This window comes from Halichoeres trimaculatus, unplaced genomic scaffold, assembly GCF_033239565.1.
Source record: "Halichoeres trimaculatus isolate MK-OKI-2021-1 unplaced genomic scaffold, fHalTri1.1 fHalTri1_scaffold_8, whole genome shotgun sequence".
Lineage (NCBI taxonomy): Eukaryota > Metazoa > Chordata > Actinopteri > Labriformes > Labridae > Halichoeres > Halichoeres trimaculatus.
This window is the reverse complement of record NW_027437186.1, coordinates 11,829,193-11,852,468: the sequence shown is the minus strand read 5'-3', so window position 1 is coordinate 11,852,468 and position 23,276 is coordinate 11,829,193. Positions and strand designations below refer to the sequence as shown.

The window sequence follows — 23,276 nt, the reverse complement described above, 5'->3', positions numbered from 1 at the left end:
GTTTACTGTGTCGCTCTGTTTAGCGTCACGCTAATATGCAGCTAATGTGGCTATTGGGATCCTGCTCACATGCCGCCTACCACTAGGGGGCATGGTTGGCTGTGGAAACACAAACAGGATCAGGCTTTGCGTGTCTGATCTGTACCAAACAGTACTGGTCCACACCAGACTGCTTGGTGGAAATAGATATGTTATAATGCACTGAGCAGTGATTGTTAAACTGTTTCTGTAAACCTGAAGTAGGAGTCCATATAGCGTTGTCACAATAGTGCAATTATAAAGCTTTGATACAATGCTTGTGAAAATTAGATGAAATTAATACCTGTAGTTATACCACAGCAATGAAAAAAATGAAAAAAAGAACTCTAATTTTGATTAATCTCAATTTCCACCTCTGCACAGTACAGGAGAAGTCACTGGACTCAAACCAACATCTGTCATGACTGTTTCTGAAGTTAAACATTTCTGTTGATTTATCAGTCATCTTGCAAAGAAGGGGTGTGGAGATGCAACTTTCTGCAGAGGATGTGCTCCGGGCATATATTGTCCAGTCGTGGGAAGCTCCCTGTCAACAGAACTCAAATAGAAATATTCAAAAGAAGTCAATCGGTATTCTGTTGTAACTGCTTCACTGCACTGTGTCTTTTCTTCAGCCAATGTGCAGCAACTATGGCGTCTGCAGGCCTCCAGATGTTTGGCATCTTTCTGGGAGACATCCTGATCTGCATCCTGGAAGGTGTCTGCTTTCATCGAGAACAACATTGTGACAGCGCAGATCTTCTTTGAAGGCCTGTGGATGAACTATGTGAAGCAGAGCACTGGACAGATGCAGTGTAAGGTGTACGACTCTTACTTGGCCCTGCCTTGGGACTTGCAGGTGGCCCGTGCCCTGGTGGTGATCTCCATTCTGATTGTCTTTATGGGAATCCAGCTTGCTGACGCTGGAGGAAAGTGTACCAACTGCATCGACGATGAGGTGGCTAAGAGCAGAGCCGCCATCACTGCAGGGGTGTTGATCATTGTTGGCGTTATTCTGTGTCCTGGTCTGCTCATGCTGTCATCAGGGACTCCTTCAGCCCCACAGTAAGTGATGCACAGAGGAGGGAGCTTGGGGAATCACTGCTTATTGCCTGGGGATCCGCTGGACTGTTGCTCATTGGAGGAGTTCTTCTCTACTGTTCTTGCCAACAGCGTAAAGCTAGCAGATAGTCTGTGAATTACTCTGCCCCTCGCTCAGGAGCCAGTGGTAGAGCCTGTGTTTGTCAAGTCAACTCTGCACTTGTCCCAACTCCCAAGAGACAGGACTGAACTCTCAGAGTTGCAATTTTTATATCCTTAACTTAACATACTTGTTCTGATAAAATTTTTAAAGAAAAAAAAAGAAAAGAAAGAAAAAAAATAATAAATAAAACAGATGAAATCAGTGACACTATCCTCAGTGCTCTCTCCAGACACTGAAATAAAATGTGTGTTTTCACAAGACACTACAAGGATCTCACAAAACATCCGTTTTAGTCAACCTGTGTACAGAGAGTTGAGCATTGACGCACATTAGACAGGATGATGGTGCTTTCAGCTGCATATGAACCAGATCTGTCACCGACCTGTGTGTTTGTGCAGAGGTGTGGTTGTCTTATAAGTTATTCAGAGGGTAACCTAAGTTATTTGATAATAAATTCCTAATGCTTTGATTGACTGCTTTGTTTCTTTACCCATGTCTTTGTCCTTTATTTCTATGACACATTATTCCTCCTGATTTTGCTCAATTGTTCTAGTTAAAAATGTTTTTAAATGACAAAAATTGAGCAATATTGAATCTATGAGATCCCAGATGTGCCTGAATTAATTTATAGATTTTTAGATTTTCAACAGACTCTCTTTGGCACTTGAATTTCACAGTAAGAGAGTGATTGAAGGGCATCTGCCTGCCCTACAGCAGAACTTAATGGCCACCAACACTGGTGGTGGAGTGTTGGCGATAGAGATGTCCGATGCTGGTGACATACTGTCAAGCAATTGATCAATACTAGACAAGACAGTGATTAGGAGGTGACTGGTGGTATTCTACCCAAACTTGACCTACATCTTCATACGTGTGTTTTCTTTTAAAACGCTAATGTATTGAGAATATGTGATTTTCACAATTTTCTGTTTTAATCAAATCTTTCAGAAAATAAGCAAAAAGGATCAAGGTTTTTAGATACTATGTTTTGCTGCAGGAAAATGATAAGTGAAATGTGTGCTTCTTTGTATATTATGATACATTTCTGAGGGGAAAATAAAATAAAATAAAATGAAAATAACAACAACAAAAAAAAAAAATTAACAGAAATAAACAAATAAATAAATATATAATTCTTTTTTAATGAGGATGCCACTGACAGCCAGAAAGGATTTTTTTCCCTGAGTATAAATCTTTGATGTTAACTAAAGCTGGTATTTTTGATTGGTGTCATTGGTCTTATTAAAACAGATCATTGAACATAAAATAAATCAAACTGAATTAACACTTAAAATGAGGAAAAACACCAACCCATTTACCTGGGTGTTAACACACATCACAAAAATGCTCTAGGCGCAGTCTCAAGTGTCATTCCACTTTTTTCACTTCTACATTTACAGTCACATTATGTCACCACTAGATGGCGTTCCTGTATAAAAGGCAGACATTAAACAAATGCAGGCCTGGAAATCTAATTCTTCTGTCTGTTTGGTTGACGACTGAAGCCACTACCAGCTCATTACATCATGTGTTCACATCACTGTCTGTGTCACTGATGTCATCAAATAGCAGTTTGTGGTTTCCTGTCCCTCCTACAAACCAAAAGCTTTTATTTTGGCGAGGATTTGATTTCTGCCATGACAGGAAGAAAACCCAAACATCCCCTCAGAGGGATTTCCAGTTTTTAGGGGAGTGAAGAACACATTTGCTCTCTAAAATTTCCCCTTCTATCTCTAGCAAACAAATAGAATTGATGACAGAGAATACAGCTGGTGCTATGAATCCTAACTGAGGGAGCAGAGTCTAAAATGAAAAATGTCTCCTGGGCCTCGGCTTGGATTGTAAAAATGATTTCCTCACCACACACAGAAAATTAAGGCTATAAAGCATTTCTTTCCAGCACTTTTTTTTCAAGTTACTTTCTTTCATTCTTAGGAAAAGAAAAAAAGTGAAGAAATCAGAGGGGAAACATGAAAATGAACGGGGAATTAAGTGCTTTTAATTATATTTCATTTATTCAGTGAGCTGCTCAGTGATACTTGTTTAAAACTTCTATTTCACAAAATGATGACCTGAAAACAATCACTGCAGTCACAGCCACTGTATTGAGGAGATAGAGTTGTCTGTAGCTGAGGCAGTGGCACCACAGATGTCAATGGTCCCAGTCTTGACACATTCCAAATACTAACACATACCTTGTATTGTTAAGGTTAGAGAATGAACAACAAATGCCAACGCTAGAAAAGAAAACAATCAAACAAACGGTAAACCTCCAGTTAATTGAATAAAGAGAAAAAGAGGGGTACGGACTGTTTTGTGTCAGCCTTTATCCATTCATTTGGGAATTCCTTGATTTGCCATGCTATTGAGATGAATAATACAAACAAAAAAGTACAAATATTAGCCAAATGTAGGGATGTTCCAAAGTGTCTAATCTGTTTGTCGTTTCAGCTGACATTTGAATGCTATCTGATTGAGTAATCTAGAAAAACCTCAGAAAAAAATGAATAAATTTAGCAGAGTTTATGTCTCACGGCTAAGAATAAGGTCACAGTTTTCAGGTTAATAATGCCCGTGGGTTGTCCAGAGTTCCCACTGGTGGCAGGTTGCTATAGCTCAGACACATAAATTTCATAGAATAGAATAGAATAGAATAGAAAATACTTCCCAGAGGGGAAATTCAGGAGTCACAGCAGTAATCGAGAAAACAAAAGTAAGGAAGTGTATAGAAAGTGCAAAAAGGTCCACAAGAAAATAAATGACGACATCCTGTCCACCACTCTCCAGCCCAACCAGTCTCCACCTCCACAGGGTCCAGGACTGAGCCTCCCCAGCAGTTAGTTCAGTCTCTGTCTCCTGGATCCTGTCTGCCCACAGCAGGTGAAGTTTCTCCAATGTGGCGCCGGCGTGCTATGCCAGCTCCGTCAGCCATGTCCGTGAACAGCACGATGCCGCTGGGCTAGCACGGCTAGCTCGTCCATCCCACCGGCTACAGATCCCAGATCCAGTTAGCATTGACATGCTACAGGCTGCTAACAGCCAATTTCACATGTAAACAATGCAGCCATGGTTACATGTAGGATCTCCAGGCAAACACAGGAGAAAAGTAGTAAAAATATCACTGAAGCCACAAAAAGTTTGGTGTCCATGACCAACAATGAACCATACAAAGTGATGATCCACTCCAAATACAAAGATGATGAAAAAGAGACAAAAAAAAAAATTACAAGAAACGGACAAAAACAAGAGAGCTACTGCAACAGGCAGCTACTTGGGCAGCGCCTAGCAACAAAAAGATGCCTGCAATATTGATAATAATAATAATAATAATAATAATAATAATAATAATAATAATAATAATAATAATAATAATAATAATAAGAAGAAGAAGAAGAACAAGAACAAGAATAATAATAATAATAAGAAGAAGAATAATAACATTTATAGCTTCTTCTATCCACAAGTAATACTGGTGTTGGAAAGCTATGATGACAGTTCCTCAAAAATTAGGTTTAGATCTTGATTGTTTTGGAGATAATGCAGTGTTTGGAGCACATAGGTGGATACTCCGAGTTGAGAGTAAATCTGGTGGATTTGAAGCATTAGAAAGTTAACAGAGTTTCTTTTAAAGCGTCATATTGTCCAATTCAACAAAGGTTTTAAAGAGTGAAAACTGAAGTTACATAAAAAATAAATAGATTAAAAATAAATAAATAAATGTATTGTGAGCATAAACTGTTCCTCTGAAGCTACCTCAGACTAAGCTAACTTTGGATTTGGCAACATATTGGTATGGTCAGAAGTTCATTAAGGCTGAAGGTGAATCAACATTGCGTGTCTTTTCAAAAACAAGTCTTAAAAACCATTTTTACTCCTTAGCTTTTTACCTATCTTGAAACTCTGTTCCTGTTTTAGTGTTTTTATGGTTTGTTTTAGTTTTTAATAATTCCTTTTTTTAAGAACAATAAAAAAAATATTGTCGTACCTGCACCATTATTTTATTGATTTATTTAGCTATGTCTGCGTTGACTTTTATGTACAACACTTTGTTTCAGCCTTGGTCGTTTTAAAGTGCTTCATAAATAAAGTTGAGTCAAATTGAGTTGAGTTTAACGCATGTGGCGGCCTGAATCATTAAATGACACATTCGTACGATATTCCTTTCTTCATCCCACAACACAGAGATTTACATTTACCCTAATGCCCATTCGAGACTGATATCAAACATCCACCATTACTTTCTGTGGACACTGAAGCAACCAATTCACCTGGACTCTCACTCATCCAGTTTTTCTGCTCCCTTGACGTTTGGTTTGGAAAGCTATTATATAAAAAGGAGCATTTTGACATACCATGGGGGGAAAGCTGTGAAAATTGACCCCTGCTGCTCAGTTTGTGTCGCTGTGTATCACATAGAAGTTGACAGTTGAAATATACAATCAATAATGGAGACATTTCTACCACTTCTTGCTCTCACTGGGCACACATTCAGGATGAACCAGAAACTGCCTTGGTAAGGCTTCAAAACGCCTCTACACACGCTGAGACTTCATCCATGATTTACACAGCCCTCTAGGTTTATTTGAGTAAACAATGATCAACATAATAAATATGAAATGGTCAGGCTCTCCCTTATTTACACAAAGTTCCTGCAGACTTCTGTGATAACCTTCAATGATTTTGGAATCAAACTCCCAGGGCGCAGGTGGCCTAATGGCCTCGTGGTCTAGTTCAAGCGGGTGGCCTGGGTTCGAGTCCAGCCTGTGGCCTGTTTCCTGCACATCATTCCCCACTCTCACCCTGTTTTTGTCTCTATACTATAAACCTGGATAAGTTGAGTTTACTTGAAAAATGCTTGTAAACCGGTTATCTTAAAAGAACTAAGTAATGAAATAAGTTAATTTAACTCAACATCTTACGTAGTTATGATTATTATGGAAAATCATTCTACTGAATGTCTTTAATCAAATAAGCCTGATGCGTATTTGTTACAAATTAAAATATTAAAATAATATTATAAAAACTGGAAGATGTGACAAAAATTTGCCTTTTGGATTAAGTAAATGTAATAAACAAAAAAAAAAGTTGAAGCAGATCTGAACATAGGCTGAACAACAACTAAATTGAATAACATTTTAAAGTATAGCTGGGTCTCATATCCACAGCGTTCCTTCCTCACTCATAGTTACAAACGCTGTCACAACAAATATCAACTCTAGTTTCATAACTTTAGTAACTTTGAGTGAGGAGGGAAGGCGGTAGATATGAGACCCTGCTGTACATTGAAATATTGTTCTTCAGGGGGAACAGGTTGTCTGAGCCCCACGGCACTGACTGATGGTCTGTGCTCCATGGCATGGGGTCTTGTACCTATTGTCTTTTGCAGTGTGCACCTAATGGTTGATACATTTTTTGACTGGATTGTCATACTGTTGAGGCCAATTTCAAAAATTGAAGTGAAAAGATAAATGTATTAATTTTTGACCCAGACAGCCAGTCAATACCACGTACAGCATAGACTGCTGGTCCGAATAGTCTGTGTCAACCTGTGCCGCTGCTACTCGTCTAGAAGTACAGCAGGGTCTCATATGGACTGCGTCCCCTCCTCACTCATGGTTACAAATCACAGCTACAGAAACTAGTGATTTTAAGATGTGCTTACTTAAACAGTAACAAAAGTTAAATCTACTCAGAAATCATCAGTTTCATCACTGAAAACTCAGACATTTGAGTACATTGAACTTAAAAAACAAATTTAAGTTTTTATAGCTTAATCCAAATGAATGATTTTAGCTTTGGTGTTTACAGTGTATCCACTGTCTTATCCTCTCCAGTTAAGGGCATGAGAAGCCCAAAAAATAACTTAAAAAAAAGGAATCAAACTCCTCCTACTTCACTATGTATATTGTTGAAATGTGATCGTTGTTTTGTTGGTTTAGAAAGTATTTTTCAACATACTGTGTCTAAAAGTATTGAAATCAACCTATTCAAAAGTAAGAGCTTGTTCTTATTTTTACTCAAAGTCTCCTTTTCTTTCCAAAACCCCAATATTTACAAAACAAAACATGCGAGCTGGGTAAATGAGCATTTTCTCAGCCCAGCTGCTACAGACTTATTCTCAAAATCTTTGCAGTTCCTTCGCAAACTTTGGTTCCTCTGTGTGCAGAGTAAACCCTCTGATTATAAAAAGGGTGGAAACGAGTTACTGGCAGCTGTGTCGGATTTAACACACCCATAACAAACAGCTACTGTAGCGTAATCTCAGCTCCACTCCTCCCTTTCCATCCTCTCGTGTCTCCTTACCGCTGCCTGGTCCTGTGCCCACCATGCCGTCCCCAGCTGTCCTGCCTCTCTCCGCTGTAAGAGGGAGGAAAAAGGGGGGATGGAGGGTAGTGAGCTGGCTGATTTCAGCCTGGCTGTCATGTTGGGAACCTTGATGTTTTACACTGCAGCCGCAGCCTCTTAGGCCCTCATAATCCACTGGATTGTTGCATTAAAACCATCACATGATTCTTTGCTCCCTTCCAGTTGTACTGCGTTGCGTCACCATTAGAGGAAGCTATAAATAACAAAGAAGGGCTGTGGGGGAGGGAGGGGAGATACAAGACTATCATGCAGAACAACACAGATTGGCAGGTACTGGCTTTGAGTTAAGAGAGTGCAATAACATTCACACTCACTCGACTTAGCGTTTGGCATGCATCACAATACTCACCGAGGATTTGATGCATTAAAGAAATTCAGCGGCGCAGCAGGAGCTAGAGGCTGTGACAAGAAAACCAGTTACAGAGAATATTCAGAGATGTCAGTCACAGCCCCGTCAGACGCATCCTTGCATTGTCACTCCACAGACTGAAGATCAGGTGCAGCTGCGTTGACAGTAAGCTGGTGTGAAAAAGCAGTATGGGGCTGAGCATTGTAAAATAGGTTTGGATTTTTGTTCATTACTTTCACAAGCTTTGACAAGTGATCCTCAGAGATCCTTTAGGATGGAGCGCAGAAATGGGGATTGGCTGGGAGGCAACCTCTGCAGAGGGAGACGAACGCTGAGGCAGAAACACGGCTAAGACAGCACATAAACACATAGAGCTGTTTTTGTTCTCCCATGTCTGCAGCCTCTGTGTGTAGCATTAGCATACACCCCATTCCATGCCGCCAGGCAAACAGTTCCAGTGAGTGTAAAGAAAGGCAGGATGTTTCTTCCAAGATGAATAATGTAGGACGACAGAGCAACATAGTTCACAGGCGTTAACATCACTATCAATTACCACATCACTATGACTGCTGCATCACTAATGCTGCAGAACAGTGAAGACTGAGTGGAAAGATTCAGAAGTAAAGCTCTATCTATTAGACCACAAGTGGTTTAGTTTAAGTAATGCTGACATGGCACATACAGAACAAATCTTAAGAAAGTCCTCAACTGATGGGAGTTTCTGTTCTCTCTTGCAGACAGGAAGCCACAGTCCTGCTCAGGTAGGTAGATTTGAAAGCCACCTGGTAGACACCAAAAACAGAGATAAAAGTTGACTGAGGACACACTAGTAAACTGTGCCGTGCTGAAACACGCTTCAGCCCAAAGCACGTTTGGAATGGCCAGTGTGACTGCAACCATTACCAGCTCCTTTTCCCCCAGGAATTTCACGTTTCTCGTCCAAAATCTGCAGTTTGGTATCTGAGGCTTTTACCTTTGTTTCTCGTGTCAGTGGGCGAAGGTAATGAGGGCGCAGGTGACAGGCCGATAAACTCATGATGCCACATGTACATTTGATTGACAGCGGTCAAATGTAATGGCAATAGTCCTCTTTCAGCTATTGGATAAAAATCATGATTTCAGAAAAGAGACTGCCAGACTTTGGAGAGCAAGAGTCGATCAAATGTGGGATTTCATCTCAATTTTGCCAGACGTGGGAAAAGTGATTGAAATGCTGTGCAGTCCCGCACAAAGCAGGACACCTGGTCACTCTAGGTGGGGCTGAATGTTGAAGCCCAGCTCTGCAGCATAAATAGACAAATGAAAGATACTTTAAGTGACTGTGAGAATGATGCATGACAAATGTGAAAGTGGTGCAGCTGGAGTTGCTTGCCTGAACTAGCTCACAGGCATCGCTCCATTTAACTTTTTAAAATGTTCTGATACTTAGCGTTAAGTGGGCGGGTTACACTTGGGTAGTTGAAAAGAAAACTTAATTACCAGCCATGAAAATACACACCAAGTCACAACAACATGTGCCACAAAATCACCCAGCTCCTGCTCAATTTGTCTCTTTACGCCTGAGTAAAGTCCTCCACTTATCTGCTTTGCTTTTAGCTTGCTTGCTAACCGCGTACTGTCAGTCTGCCTGTCTTCTAATCCCTCTGCTCTTTGGGCCGCTATGGCTTGGATGTGCCGTCCATGCCTGCATATTCACCAGTAAAGGTAGCAGGTTACCATATTTTTTAATACTGAAAGACAGAAACTTAAATTGTGTTGCCATGGCTTTAACTCACACAGACAAATGATGTGTGCCACTCTTCAAAAAACAACTCTGTCTCAGTTTGAACTGCTCTATGAGTTTTTACTCTGTTTCTTAGAGTTTGCCGAGGCTATCTTTAATCTTGTGGGAAAAGATTAATGAAGTTTGAAAATCAAAAATGTCAAATATGAAAAAAAAAACCTTTTAGTTCCAGTGCTGGTAAATCAAAGATAAATCTGATTTTGAGACAAGACAAAGATCATTACGTGACATTTTGTCCTTTTTTGTAAAAATCACAAAAGAAAAACTGAAGCATGGCCTCATATCAAAAACTCAACTTTATTTTAGCCACTCTACTTTATTTCTGCGACCGGGATTAAACTCTTGAGGGAAAATTTAATAAGAAACCTTACTTCTCTCATTTTCGTTCTTCTTTGCCCTAATACTCCTCCATACATTCAGTCACACTCACACACACGGAGAGGTTTCATTGACCCGTAAAACCCCAGTTAAAGATTTAGCTTCCAAGAACTCAGTTGATGATATCTAATAATAAGTGTTGCCCACCTCCTTCTGTCTTCCTCCCCCTTTGATCTCCTCCTCCCTCCCTCTGTTTCTTTCTTCCAGTAAGTCTCGAACTATCCATCCAAATCCCCCTCTCTGTCTGTCTCCTTTCTTTCACTGTGCCGCTCTGCCTCCTTCTCCCACCCGCCCTACTAGGCTCCGGCATGTTATTTAAGTCAAGGACGGCATTAGCATGGCGATCACAGCTTTCTATCGCACGTCTTGTCTGCCAAGGCTGGAGCTGGAGGAGCGAGCTTTGTTATTAGGGTGCAGAGAGAAACGTGAGGAGTTAAAGGAGAGAAAGAAGGAGATGAAGGCATGAAGAAAGATGATAACGCTACCTGCAGGAAACTGAAGATGACGTGTGATTACGTAAGACAAAGGATACATGTGTCTACATTAAAGTAACACATAACCCATTTGTGGGCCGTATATTGAGGGATGGAGTGAAAGCTCTCTTCTTTCTGTCAATGAAATAAAAAGAGTTTAAAAAGAGTGTCAAGAGACAGGCCAACAAAGAGACTTAAAGATCAAACTCCAATCATATGTACCTCTCCATCTCTGTTATTTGCAGCTTTCATGAAATCACACCAGGCTGTATGAGTGACACCTGATCACTACGCTCAGTCACGACTACACACAGCAGCTAACACGGGGTGGATTCTTGAATGGAAATCTTGAAAGATGATAACAGCTGTTTATTGACATCTTAACTTGACATGGATATTGCTTGAGCCTTAACATAAAGTGGAAGTTAACTGACAGCAGTTAGCATGTTTTAGCTTGCATGTCAAAATCATAGACTGTATAAAACATGGACGTAGTCTCGCCGATGTCACCTTTCTGTTTCTAAAATGGAAAATGAAGCACAATAGCTATAGCGGCCATATTGGTTGTGGCAAGGGCTGCCCGTACAGCTATAGGGCGCCTGACGGTCACGTGACCCTCAGCTGTGCCTCTTATTTAGGGAGCTAGCGATCTTAATATCCTCTGAATGGCCGAGTTAGAAGAAAATTCACCCCCCATACAGTGGGTGCTGGTAGTAAAATTAGCGACGACAGGAGACGTTTTTTGAACCAGGCTATAAATAGGTTAATTTCTGCTTTGAAAATGGCTTTTTTTGGCTTGGTGTGTATGTGACTTCCAGTACTTCCAGAGCCAGCCTCAAGCTAACACTCCAGAAACAGCAGGTTTTAGCACTTCCACATTGTCTCATATTCTTAGACCAGAGGTTGCCGCTTGGTCAAAATACACTCATATTGCCTTTAACACTTTAGAAGCTTGTTGCTGTCTTGAAATAAGGAAAAAAAATGTCAAAAATTTTGTCATTTTATTTCTGTAGACAACCAAAACAGATATAGGTTCTCAGTTGTTCTCTCATTTGGCTGTAGGATAATCTGAAAAAGAAGCCAGCTGAGCAAAAGTTAGTGTTAGCTGGGCTTGCAGCCTCCTCACAGAGCCTCTCCTGCCTGCTGGAGACTCTGAAAATCAAACAGTTACATCCAAAAATAGTTGGACCCTTTTGTTGGGGAGAAGATCTCTGTGCTTCAACTATGGAACCTAAGACAGTTGAACTTGGCCTCTACACCCTATAAACCTTAAAAATAGCCAAAAAGACATGTCTAAGTAACACTACATGCACAAAGGGTTAAATGCCTTGTAAACTGCGCTGCAGAGCAATCAGTGACTTTGTTCATCAGTGAGTTTTGCATACATCTAAAAAAGGCATATATATATATATATATATATATATATATATATATATATATATATATATATATATATAATAAATATATATATGTATAATATATATATATATATATATATATATATATATATATATATATATATATATATATATATATATATATATATATATTAAGAAAAAGAGGTCCGTTTTTATTGAATGAACACCTCATTGACTAACGCATGGTGCCAACACTCTGCACAGTTAGAGCTAAACAGTCACTGTCTGCTGAGAGCTGATGGTACCAACAAATAGCATTGACAAGCCCTGTTTCCACCAAGCAGTCTAGTTTAGATCAGTGCAGTTTAGTAAGGGTTGGATTGCTAACCGTGGCCACCTGTGGTAGGTGGCATGTAAGCCAGATGCTGATAGCCATGTCTGTTACACAATAGTATGACGCCATAGCAGCACGGCACAGTGAACCCGTCAATAAACCCCACAAAGAAAAAAACTCAGCACGGGGGGGGCATCCAGCAATTCGTCTTCTTTGTAATTTCCATGTAGCTCTTTGTAACAAAGCGCAATCAAGCTTTGTTTCAGAGAAGACTGTGTGCCATGAGGAGAGATACAGCTGCTGTCGCACAGTGAGTGAAATTTCTTTCGACCAATGAACTGTCTGCAATGTTGTAGCTCCACCTTCTGGTTCAGTCTGGCACCCCAACAGAAGGGTCGCAAAAAGTGGGATGGTTCATCTCGGTTATTTGGGGCTCTGTCCCAGGATTAGACACTGGGAACGCCACAAAATGGGTGCTGTATTGAGATGAACCGAGCTAAACCGCTTGTTCGAATTGATGCAGAATTCTTGGTGTAGCATTACTTCATGTAGAAATTTTTCTGATATTGTTGGTGTTCATGGAAAGAGGTATGACTTCAGCTGTAGCTTTCTAACACCAAGAGCATGCTAGCTAAGACCATGTCCACACAAAGCCAGGTATTTTTTCAAATGAATATGCCCCTCTTGTTCATTTTTAGAACTACTTTAGTCCACACACAGCAGGCAAACCCACAGACAAGGGGGGCTCCATCCATATGTTTACAAATGAAGCACAAGTTCTGAAAAGGTAACAAATTCAGCACAATGTAACCACTAAAAATATTGTCCAACTGCCCTCATGGTTAGCTTAAAACCAGCAAAAAATGCATTACAGAGAGCAAGAGAAGTCATCTTGGACAATAGCCCACTACCACTCTGATCATACTCTGTCCCTCAGTGTCTCCAGAGGAGACAGTGAACGGTCATCAAAAGTAGAAAGCATATGAATCACTTCAAGTCTTTCTACCTGCTTCACGCTCAGGAAAGAGTATCAGCAACTCATCATCGTGGTTAGCGAGACCAGACACTTTAGAAACACATTTCTCAAGTCACAAACTATAGAAATGATCCCTGAAAGTATAGTCTTGACTTTCCAGAGCTCTCACCACACTACTAGTATGATGGTCACTGCCTCCACTGTCATGGTGCTCACAGAACACAAGGTAAATAAAGTGATTAGTACAAGAAAATTACCTGAACAACAACTCAACTTTTGCCCACAAGGCTATACTGAATTTTCACAAATGAACATATTGCTTTAATTATAACGGAGATAAAAATGCAAATGACTAGATACCCCATGAAATTAAGTCAAGAAATCAGACTGACCTGAAAGCAGTAAGACCTAATCTTAAAAGGTCTCTGAATGACTAACAGTTAAATGTTTGCCTTTTTAATTTTTCGACTACTCTAATTGTTACAAAAATAAAATTGAAAAAATAAAATAGTTAACCTGTTTAAATCTTGATTGTAGAAAACAGTGAGGCCTGAAAAGCATCAAAGTAAAATGCACAATTTTAGTGTTAACAACTCTGAATTATGTTATCAAAGATGATCCACCATGCGTCCTATTAAGAGTAGCATGAGGACAGGAAGAATTTCAGATTTGTTTATTGCAAACATAAATAATCACCACTCTGATCATACTCTGTCCCTCAGAGTCTCCAGAGGAGGCAGTGAACAGTCATCAAAAGTAGAAAGCATATGAATCACTTCAAGTCTTTCTACCTGCTTCATGCTCAGGAAAGAGTATCAGCAACTCATCATCGTGGTTAGCGAGACCAGACACTTTAGAAACACATTTCTCAAGTCACAAACTATAGAAATGATCCCTGAAAGTATAGTCTTGACTTTCCAGAGCTCTCACCACACTTCTAGTGTGATGGTCACTGCCTCCACTGCCATGGTGCTCACAGACCACACAGTAAATAAGATGATTAGTGCAAGAAAATTACCTGAGCCAAAACTCGAATTTTGCCCAAAAGGATATACTGAATTTTCACAAATGAACATATTGCTTTAATTACAAGGGAGATACAACCCAAATGACTAGATACCCCATGAAATTAAGTCAAGAAATCAGACTGACCTGAAAGCAGTAAGACCTAAACTTAAAAGGTCTCTTAATGACTAACAGTTAAATGTTTGCCTTTTTAATTTTTCGACTACTCTAATTGTTACAAACATAAAGTTGAAAGAATAAAAAAATTAACCTGTTTAAATCTTGATTGTAGAAAACAGTGAGGCCTGAAAAGCATCAAAGTAAAATGCACAATTTTAGTGTTAACAACTCTGCATTATATTATCAAAGACATTCTGCCATATGTCCTATTAATATAAGCAACAGGACAGGAAGGATTTCAGATCTGCTTATTGTGAACAAATATTATTACCACTCTGATCATACTCTGTCCCTCAGTGTCTCCAGAGGAGACAGTGAACGGTCATCAAAAGTAGAAAGCATATGAATCACTTCAAGTCTTTCTACCTGCTTCACGCTCAGGAAAGAGTATCAGCAACTCATCATCGTGGTTAGCGAGACCAGACACTTTAGAAACACATTTCTCAAGTCACAAACTATAGAAATGATCCCTGAAAGTATAGTCTTGACTTTTCAGGGTTCTCAGCACACTACTAATGTGAGGGTCGCTGCCTCCACTGTCATGGTGCTCATGTGACACACTGAATGAAATCTCTGATACGTGAAAATAATCTTTACTACAGCTAACTGTTAAGTTACTGAAATAACTGATTGAATGTTACCATAGGAACAAATGGCTGCTCTATTTGTCAAGATGAAGGAATTAAAAAAAAGAATGCTAAATCTTCTGAAGATAGCAAAAAGGGGTAAAATGAAGTTCAGTTCAAGTCACACTCAGAAGATCTTGAAAGAGGTACTTGCATTTTTTTAAATGTATCAAACCATGCTATTGTCTTTGTCCTACAGCCATTAAACCTGCAACTTAAAATTGACATGTCCAAACTGTCTGCATACAGTATACACATGTTTTTTTTCATGCTCTTGTTCATAAAATATAAGAAGACATCAAATAGTCTAGTGCACATTTTCTGCCTACAATGAGAAAACAAGAGAAAGCAAATAAAACACTCAAGTTTTCAATATCAGTAAAGGCTGAAAAAACTGAGTGTAAAACTAAGATTTATTCCATTAACACAAATTTCATTACTTCATCTACAACAAATCTAAACAATGCACAACAGAAAAATGAGTGTGTTTTTTTTTTTTTTTCTAAGTTTATATTAACAACCAAATATACCCACTCTGATCATACTCTGTCCCTCAGTGTCTCCAGAGGAGACAGTGAACGGTCATCAAAAGTAGAAAGCATATGAATCACTTCAAGTCTTTCTACCTGCTTCACGCTCAGGAAAGAGTATCAGCAACTCATCATCATGGTTAGCGAGACCAGACACTTTAGAAACACATTTCTCAAGTCACAAACTATAGAAATGATCCCTGAAAGTATAGTCTTGACTTTCCAGAGCTCTCACCACACTACTAGTTTGATGGTCACTGCCTCCACTGTCATGGTGCTCACAGAACACACAATAAATAAGATGATTGATACAAGGAAATTATCTGAAGGGCTGGTTGATAGAATAAACTGAACATGTGGAACATCTACGGTTTCGTGTGGATGACAGGCAGGTCAATGTATGTATGTAAAAATATATGCAGTTTCCCAAATACCCGGCTACGTGTGGACATGGCCTGAGTAATATCTCTGTTTTGTTTTAGGTTGAGGGGAACTCTCATTGTGAAGACACACTGTGAAAATTAAGGAGGGAGTGGTGCTTTCCTTGACTGTATAAATGGTATTACCAGTCTTTGCTGTGGTGACAAAGACTATCCCGCCCTTCACTCAAAATGAAGCATTATAGTCCATGAGGGATCGGAGGTGCTTGTGGCGTTTACAGACTTTCACTGTGTTGCTGAAAAGAAAAACCTACTTTGACTTTTTTTGTACTGTAAAGGAGGATGTCAAACATTCAATATATCATGTTCTCATTTTCACAGGCACACTCCCACTCAGACTCTCTTCTGCGTTCTGTTCTGCGATTTACAAACCTATTTATTATGACAGGAAATTAAAACAGTTAATTGTATCATAAAAACGCATCTGTGTTACTAAAACCAGATTAATATTTAATGAAACAGATGTTGTCCCAGGCCAATTTCTCCCTTCACCAAACTCCAAGGGCCCGCAGTCTTTGCACCACATGTCGAGACATCTTTTAGTCCTCCCATCTCTGTGGTGAGCTTGAGGCTACAGGATTCTCAAAAGAAACATGCTCATTGTTTCAAAGATAGCCTCTGGTAATTGAAACCATCATAGCTTTGTACCAATTATCCTCATAATCACCACTGCTGCTGATCTGGCACTGCAGCACACAGAATACTGCTCTTTCTGGAGAGACTCTAGCTTCAGACGTCCATGACTCACCTTCCACCAACACCCTGCAGTACTCCTGCTCACGCTGACTCTTCATTGCAGAAAGAGATGGAGAGATGGGCTCTGACATTTCACACAGCTTTCAGTCAGATGGATAATCTGATCGTCTGGGAGGTGGGGGTGTGTGGCCTTGGAAAAAAAAAAAAAAAAAAAAAAAAAAGCCTCATGCTGCATATTAAATGTGCTCAGGCGTTTCATGGCCTGTCAGACCAGGGTGTGATTTGTGATGCACAGAAGACGCACTGTCTCATTTCCTGACTGATGTGTGCACACATGTGCATGTATGTGTACAAGGTCTGGGCGTGCATGACATGCACACACTTAAACACAGGGCCAAACACACACCGATAGCAGTCAAGCCTGCTATCTTCTGAATTCCTCCCCTGTGGTGGCTCTGTAAGGCATCTCAATCTCCATCATGCTGTCAGAAGAAATAAACACATAAAACAGCAAGCACTGAATAAAGTGGTTTCATTGCACTTGTGTTCATCCTAATGTAAGTTAAATTAACCCCACACCCTGGTGAGCACACAAACACAGACAGCCAAAGATGCTCTCAACCGTTGCATGGTGAAAAAATACATTTATTGGAATCTGTGTCAATGTAGAAAAAAGTGAAAACTGGCTTTAGGTTTTGTCACAGTACCACAGGTGAGTATTTCAGCAGCCGTCTGGTCAGCAAGCTCGTTTAGAGAGGCAGTACATCTGCTACTGATGACAACAGAGAATTTGGCCTACGGTGGCCTGTGTTACCAAACATCACTGACAAGCTCAGGCTGCTCCTAAAAACACACCACCAGCAAAAAACACATGTTGTACAGCAGATAATCTACACCAATGTTTTCTCAGGTTCATGTGGGTTTAGCAGGAGAGGCTGGTTGTTAAATCTTTTGTTGTGATACTGTTACAAATCCTTTTCCGTTAACTAAAAAGCCAGGACCACTCGCTGCCAGAATCTTCTGTCGCTCAAAAGAGCCCACTTTGTGTAAGCATTTGTCTGCCACTGTTTTAAAACTGAAAGGAAAACAATTACATTACATTTTTCCCCCAGACTTAGAAATTACTCCAGTGGCCCTGTGCAAAGCCATGAGCTTCATGCATCATGTGTACCAGGGCCAAACCTGCCATCCTCATAAAGGGAGTTTCAGCATCGTTTTTCCCTCTACACGATTCACTTTCAAATCAAATGGTTCTGTCCCAACAAACATTTCTTTAATAAAGGTACTGAAAGTGACATTTTCTACTCTGGCAGGCCAAACATTATCATGGGTAGTGCATTTCTATTTCTGATATGACAGGATAAGTCTCACAACACACCGCAAGTCTGCATACGTCAACTAAAACTGCAACAGAAAAAGGCCTTTGAAAACAAAAAAAAGGACATTTCTAAACTCAGATACTGAGCATTAACATTGAGAGGTCAGCTTTTTTTCCCCAATACAACTTTTTTTTTTTACATATAGACTTATTTTATTCTTAAATATCTTAAATCTCATATAAAATAATTCATCAGAAACAGATCCTATATACACAGACAAGAGTGCACAGGATGGAGGAGAAAGAGGAGGTGTGCATGCCAAGGTGGTTTGCTGTGAGATTATACGCTCTGCCTGAAGCTCGGCTTTTCTGATGAAATGTACGACTGGTTGCATCTGGAGTATCATACTCAATATCATCATTCCTAAAACAAACAAGTGCTTCAGAATCAATACAGAGCTTTCTTTTTTGACAGGCAACTCTTCAAAGAGAATCTGACCTTCATGGTAAAAAAAGGGGGAAGGAAGGAAAATGCAGCCACACTTCAACTTGGTCCTCTCCAAAAAGCAAGTTATCAAAAGCAGAACCAATAGCATTACGATTTTCTGGACTGGATTCTGGGGTAAACCTTAGATTAAAGTCTTGTCAAAGGCAGATAAGCAGTGGGAAATAATGCAGTATTTGTTGGGGACCAGGCTTAATCCAAGAGTGTGACAAAACTGATACATGGCAGGCTGCAGCAGTCGCCTGAGGATGAGGCAAATAGTATGTTCATGGACAGGCATTCATTAAAAATCTTTGATCATGGCACGCAGTTACATACAGCCAGGAATGCCTGCTGTGGGGATTTTGTGACACAGAATCAAATAACATAGAACAGAATTAACTCTAGTTTCTCCCAGATATTCTTCACCATGGAGTGGAAAGGGTTTCATAAATGTGACAGGCAGATTTGAAAATGAAGTTTGTTTCTTCTTGGAGTCATCGTGTCTCATAGCACATGCTGTTGGCTGACTTGAAGCGCATGGGTTTGGCAATAAACTCACTGCAAGACCCTGGATCCATGTGACACTGTTTAAAGGTATGTTCTGTTATAATGAAGCTAGACCCAATAATGTTTTCTTCTTTCACAGCCTCAACAAGAAGTTTTGTTACTGCTCCATTGGGTTTCTTCAACTGGCAGATGTAAAACAGGTTGTAATAGCTGCAGTGTAATCCTCAAGTGTTTTAACTAAAAGCTCTTTTTGGTCCCAGCCTCTGACTGCTGTTCACAATTTCTATCAAAATTACCAAGAGATTCCAACAGAGACGGACTTTACCGAGTGATACAGAGTAAGGGGGCTTCACACTTGGGCTGTCGGTAGAACTAGCTCTGAACAGGAAGCGTTTCCCTCCTTGAAGCTGTTTGGACACATCGAGATCACCTAAAGGAGCTGGTGTTAGCTTGGTTCCATTTTTAAAATGGGGCAGTTTGATTGTGGTGAAAATGTAATCACCAAACAACTAGATGCTTGACTTATCACACTCTAATAGCAGGTGAGGTAGTTAGCATAAAACTAGCGATAGGCGAATGTAGCAACATCCCAAAACTCAACAACCCTTGCTGGTTTAACAGCTGGTAAAGTTTTAATAATTTATCCAGCTTGTTCAACAACTGTCATTTGTCCTTCTCATCAATAGAGCCCCAACTTCAACTAAACGGGTAACTGGTCACCCCTACACATTGCTGTCAAGGTTCATGTGCTGCAAGTCTGTAAATAGCTGTACTTTTATAACTTGTGTCCAAACATGACAACTATACTAATTTTCCAAAATGGCAATGATGGTCAATGAATGTCAATGAGCCATTTAAATTCCTCACTGCTTTAAAGTCCAACAAAGACTCATTTTCTTGGTAGGTTAACTGATCACTGTTGGTTCGTGTCTTGGAGTCAGTTTGGAGTTGTATGATGTAATGTTAAAGGACAGGCCTGCATTGGTACATAATTTGGCCTACTTCACAATACCGCTGTGTCAGCTAAAGCAGACCCAAGAGGACAAAACAAAAATAGCTCATTCTATCATCTGAATAAAACGGGTGTGAAAGCCGCTCAAGACCAAGCGGCAACCTCCGGTTTAAGAATATGAGACAATGTGGAAGTGCTTAAATCTGCTGTTTCTCGAGTGTCTGCTTGAGGCTGGCTCCAGCAGTGCTGGAAGTCACATACACACCAAGCCTGAAAAAGCCATTTTCAAAGCATAAATTAACATATTTTCATATTTTTGTTCAAAAAGCATCTCCTGTTTGAGTTGCTAATGGTACTATCGGCATACACTGTATGGGCGGTGAACTTTTTTCCAATTCAGGAGACTGACAGGCGCCCTATGGTTGTACATGAAGCCCTTGCCACTATCAGTATGGCCGCTGTAGCCGATCTGCTTCATTTACCGTTTAAGAAACACGATAAATGAAGGGTGACAAGTGATGTCAAGGAAACTACGTCCATGTTTTAAACAGTCTATGCTCAAGACACTCAAAAACTCCAGTGAAAAGAAGAATGTAAGATATTGTGTATGGTAGAGACAAAATATTGGAAACCAGTTCTGTACTGATATCCCAAACTAATCAATAAAAGTGGCAGCAGACAAGAAACAGACTTATTGGCTATGGACAGAGTGATGCAAAGGCTTTTTGCAGTGACAAACAGGATGTTGGACTGACAATTTAGGCCTGTCAAAAACAGGCACCTTGATTAAATTTCTTAGATTGGGTGTGTTAACCACCTAGCACAAGCTGCAACCATTGTAACCTGTTTTAAAGCTACCAGCTAAAAAAATCTATGGGGGCAGTTCAAAAACGTCTTGTTCCTATCCTTCACTTAAAACCTATTAATAAATAAATAAATCATAGGGTCCAGACTTGATGATACAGGAGTTCCTCTCCAATAAAAAACGCAGTAGGTCCAATGGCTTATTGCCACTTTTCCTTTACTCACAATGGCCATGTGTTTCTGTCGATGCGGCTATTATTTGCTCTTTTTTTTTTCAGAAAAAGAAAAACACAACAGGGAATGTATCATACAGACGGCACAATCAATATCAACCTAGAAGAGAATGTTGGTTTCACTTTTCTTTTCTGTTGCTATGAATTTCCACAAGTAACCTGGCATCCACACATCTTTGTGTGTAATTCAGAAAATCTCTTGAAGGTGTTCACAGTTGCTTAACTAGGACTGGTGGCAAAAATAACCATTAAGTCTATAATTGCTGGTTAAGTCGTCTAAAAACATGGATGCCAAGAGTTCTTGATAGTACTGGAGGTCTATGGAAGGGTTCAAAGTGTAAAAAAGAAATCTTGCAGCGCGTTACCTTTGAGCACTAACACATACTCAACCACATCACCATTCATTCTCTTGCAATATAGAGAGCTTAGTTCAATGGAAAAGTGGAAATACCTTCAATAATGTCTGACAGTATGATGTAACAAATGTTTCACAAATTTTTCTTGTTCAAAGAGATTCTGTTCTGTGTGTGAATTTACATGATATCAGATTTCTGTACAGTGAAACAGCACACGTAAAAACATGAGGACATTGAAATAAAAATATCCCACGCTGATTGTGATAATTAAAATGTAGTTCAATTCTTTTTTTTTTTACTTCTAGAAAGGGAGGCCCGAGTTTATTTTGGCGGGTCGAGGCAGGGGGGCTGTTTGTATATCCCACACTACACAGTAGTTTCATTTTTCCAAGGCCCAGTGCGTATATTCCCCGTGCTGTCCGAGGCGTACAGAAGTCCGTCGTGAAGACCCCCTTTTAGAATCCCATTCTGATTGGGGGGGTTTTGGGGGTAGGATTGTCTGCGCGGGGCATGCATCTCCAGATGGCAATGTGTTGCCATCGGGTCCGGCTCGGCCACTTTGCCACAGCCACACAGAAAGACGCCCGTTTCTCCTGCCTCTGCTGGGCACAGGGAGGGGAAAAGGTCTGCCTTGGCACAGCAAATGTGCCTGTGGCAGGGGTGATGGCATGCCAGGGCCTCGTGTGTGGTGGCGGCAGCAGCATGGCATGTGTGATGCCCATCATGGTGGCCTTCATGAGCCAGGTGTGGACAGATGTGGGCGTGGCGCTCATGTGTGCTGTGTGGGCTGTCAGTGTGTGAGCTGTGCACGCTGCCGCCATCCCCACTGGAAGGGATGTGATAGGCATACTCCCTCTCGCTCCCGGCTCCACAGGTAGCTGCTGCAGCCCTGCGTCCAATACTACGGCCTTTAGTCCTGGTGCTGCTCTTTAGGCAGGGGTGCAGCTGAATCCCAGGTCTGTAGCCTTCCGGGTCAGGATGAAGCAGCACATGTGTGGCTGCAGGCTCCTCCTCCATCAGCTGCTGGCTGTGCAAGGCAGCACAACACGGTGTCACAGGTGCCAGACACGTAACATGGTTTTGTGAGGATGGGAGAGTGGCGTGTTTGCAGTGACCTAAACTGCCATGAGTGCAGCTGATCAGGGCTTTACCTGGACATGGGGAGTCATGGTGACAGTGGCTGTGACCATGGCCGTGCCCAGGTGTATCTCCATTCACGTTGACCTTAGGCCGAGCCTGAGCAGGACCGTGGGCACCAGAGCAGGCATTTTCCTGTCGACCAGGGCAACAGGAACACCAGCAATGCCAGACATCATCGCGCTTGGCACAGTGATGGATGAGGACAAAGAGGCCAAGGGTGACGGAGAAGGCACCATAAAGGCAGCTGAAGATCATGTCCAGGAAGAGGCCCTGAGACACAGAGAGCGCTCCAAATGTCCAGGTGGCCAGGAACAAGAAGAGGGTGAAGGCTGCGGTCCGTAGCTGAGCCTTGAAGGAGTGCTCATTAGCCAGCAGTGCTGGGTTGATGGGTACACCGGGACAACCAGCGGGGCAGTGACCTCCTGTGGATGGGGCTGCCAGAGCCCCAGGCTCAGATCCTTGATGGCAGTGGGTCGGCACGTCAACGGCAGCCAACCTCTGCTGCTCCTCTGTCAGCTGTTTCAGCTCATACTTCTTCTCTGGATGTTTCCGCAGCTGGATGAAGGTGCAGAGGAAGTAGACACAGGTTACAAGGAAGATGAGTGCAACAGGGCCAAAGAAGGCACCCAGGCTGGGCTCCCATGCCATCCAGCAGCTGCAACACACAAACATCGAGAATACAACTCATTTTTTAAATTTTAAAATAGTCAATGCCAAAACACTGAAGGTTATTAAGTTTATGCTTTAGAACAGATAATTAATA

General features: G+C 40.9%; 1 protein-coding gene, 4 non-coding genes and 1 pseudogene across 5 annotated transcripts in view; 1 reads left to right on the top strand and 5 right to left on the bottom strand.

Annotated features, from left to right (window-relative positions):
* Nucleotides 1-669: 669 nt before the first annotated feature.
* LOC141795120 (claudin-like protein ZF-A89) lies at nucleotides 670-1,209 on the top strand (annotated as a pseudogene).
* Nucleotides 1,210-13,172: 11,963 nt separating this feature from the next.
* Nucleotides 13,173-13,389, bottom strand: LOC141795837 (small nucleolar RNA U3). The gene has a single exon (XR_012598781.1). It is a non-coding gene; the product is annotated as a small nucleolar RNA U3 (small nucleolar RNA).
* Nucleotides 13,390-13,933: 544 nt separating this feature from the next.
* LOC141795867 (small nucleolar RNA U3) lies at nucleotides 13,934-14,150 on the bottom strand. The gene has a single exon (XR_012598811.1). It is a non-coding gene; the product is annotated as a small nucleolar RNA U3 (small nucleolar RNA).
* Nucleotides 14,151-14,693: 543 nt separating this feature from the next.
* On the bottom strand, nucleotides 14,694-14,910 carry LOC141795835 (small nucleolar RNA U3). Its single transcript, XR_012598779.1, has one exon. It is a non-coding gene; the product is annotated as a small nucleolar RNA U3 (small nucleolar RNA).
* A 669-nt stretch (nucleotides 14,911-15,579) lies between these two features.
* Nucleotides 15,580-15,796, bottom strand: LOC141795860 (small nucleolar RNA U3). Its single transcript, XR_012598804.1, has one exon. It is a non-coding gene; the product is annotated as a small nucleolar RNA U3 (small nucleolar RNA).
* A 1,285-nt stretch (nucleotides 15,797-17,081) lies between these two features.
* Nucleotides 17,082-23,276, bottom strand: part of adgra1b (adhesion G protein-coupled receptor A1b) — a 341,543-nt gene continuing 335,348 nt past the window's right edge. The window contains exon 19 of the mRNA XM_074675764.1: nucleotides 17,082-23,168. Coding sequence (XP_074531865.1) covers nucleotides 21,740-23,168 — 1,429 coding nt within the window. The 3' untranslated portion in view covers nucleotides 17,082-21,739. The remainder of the gene's footprint in view (nucleotides 23,169-23,276) is intronic.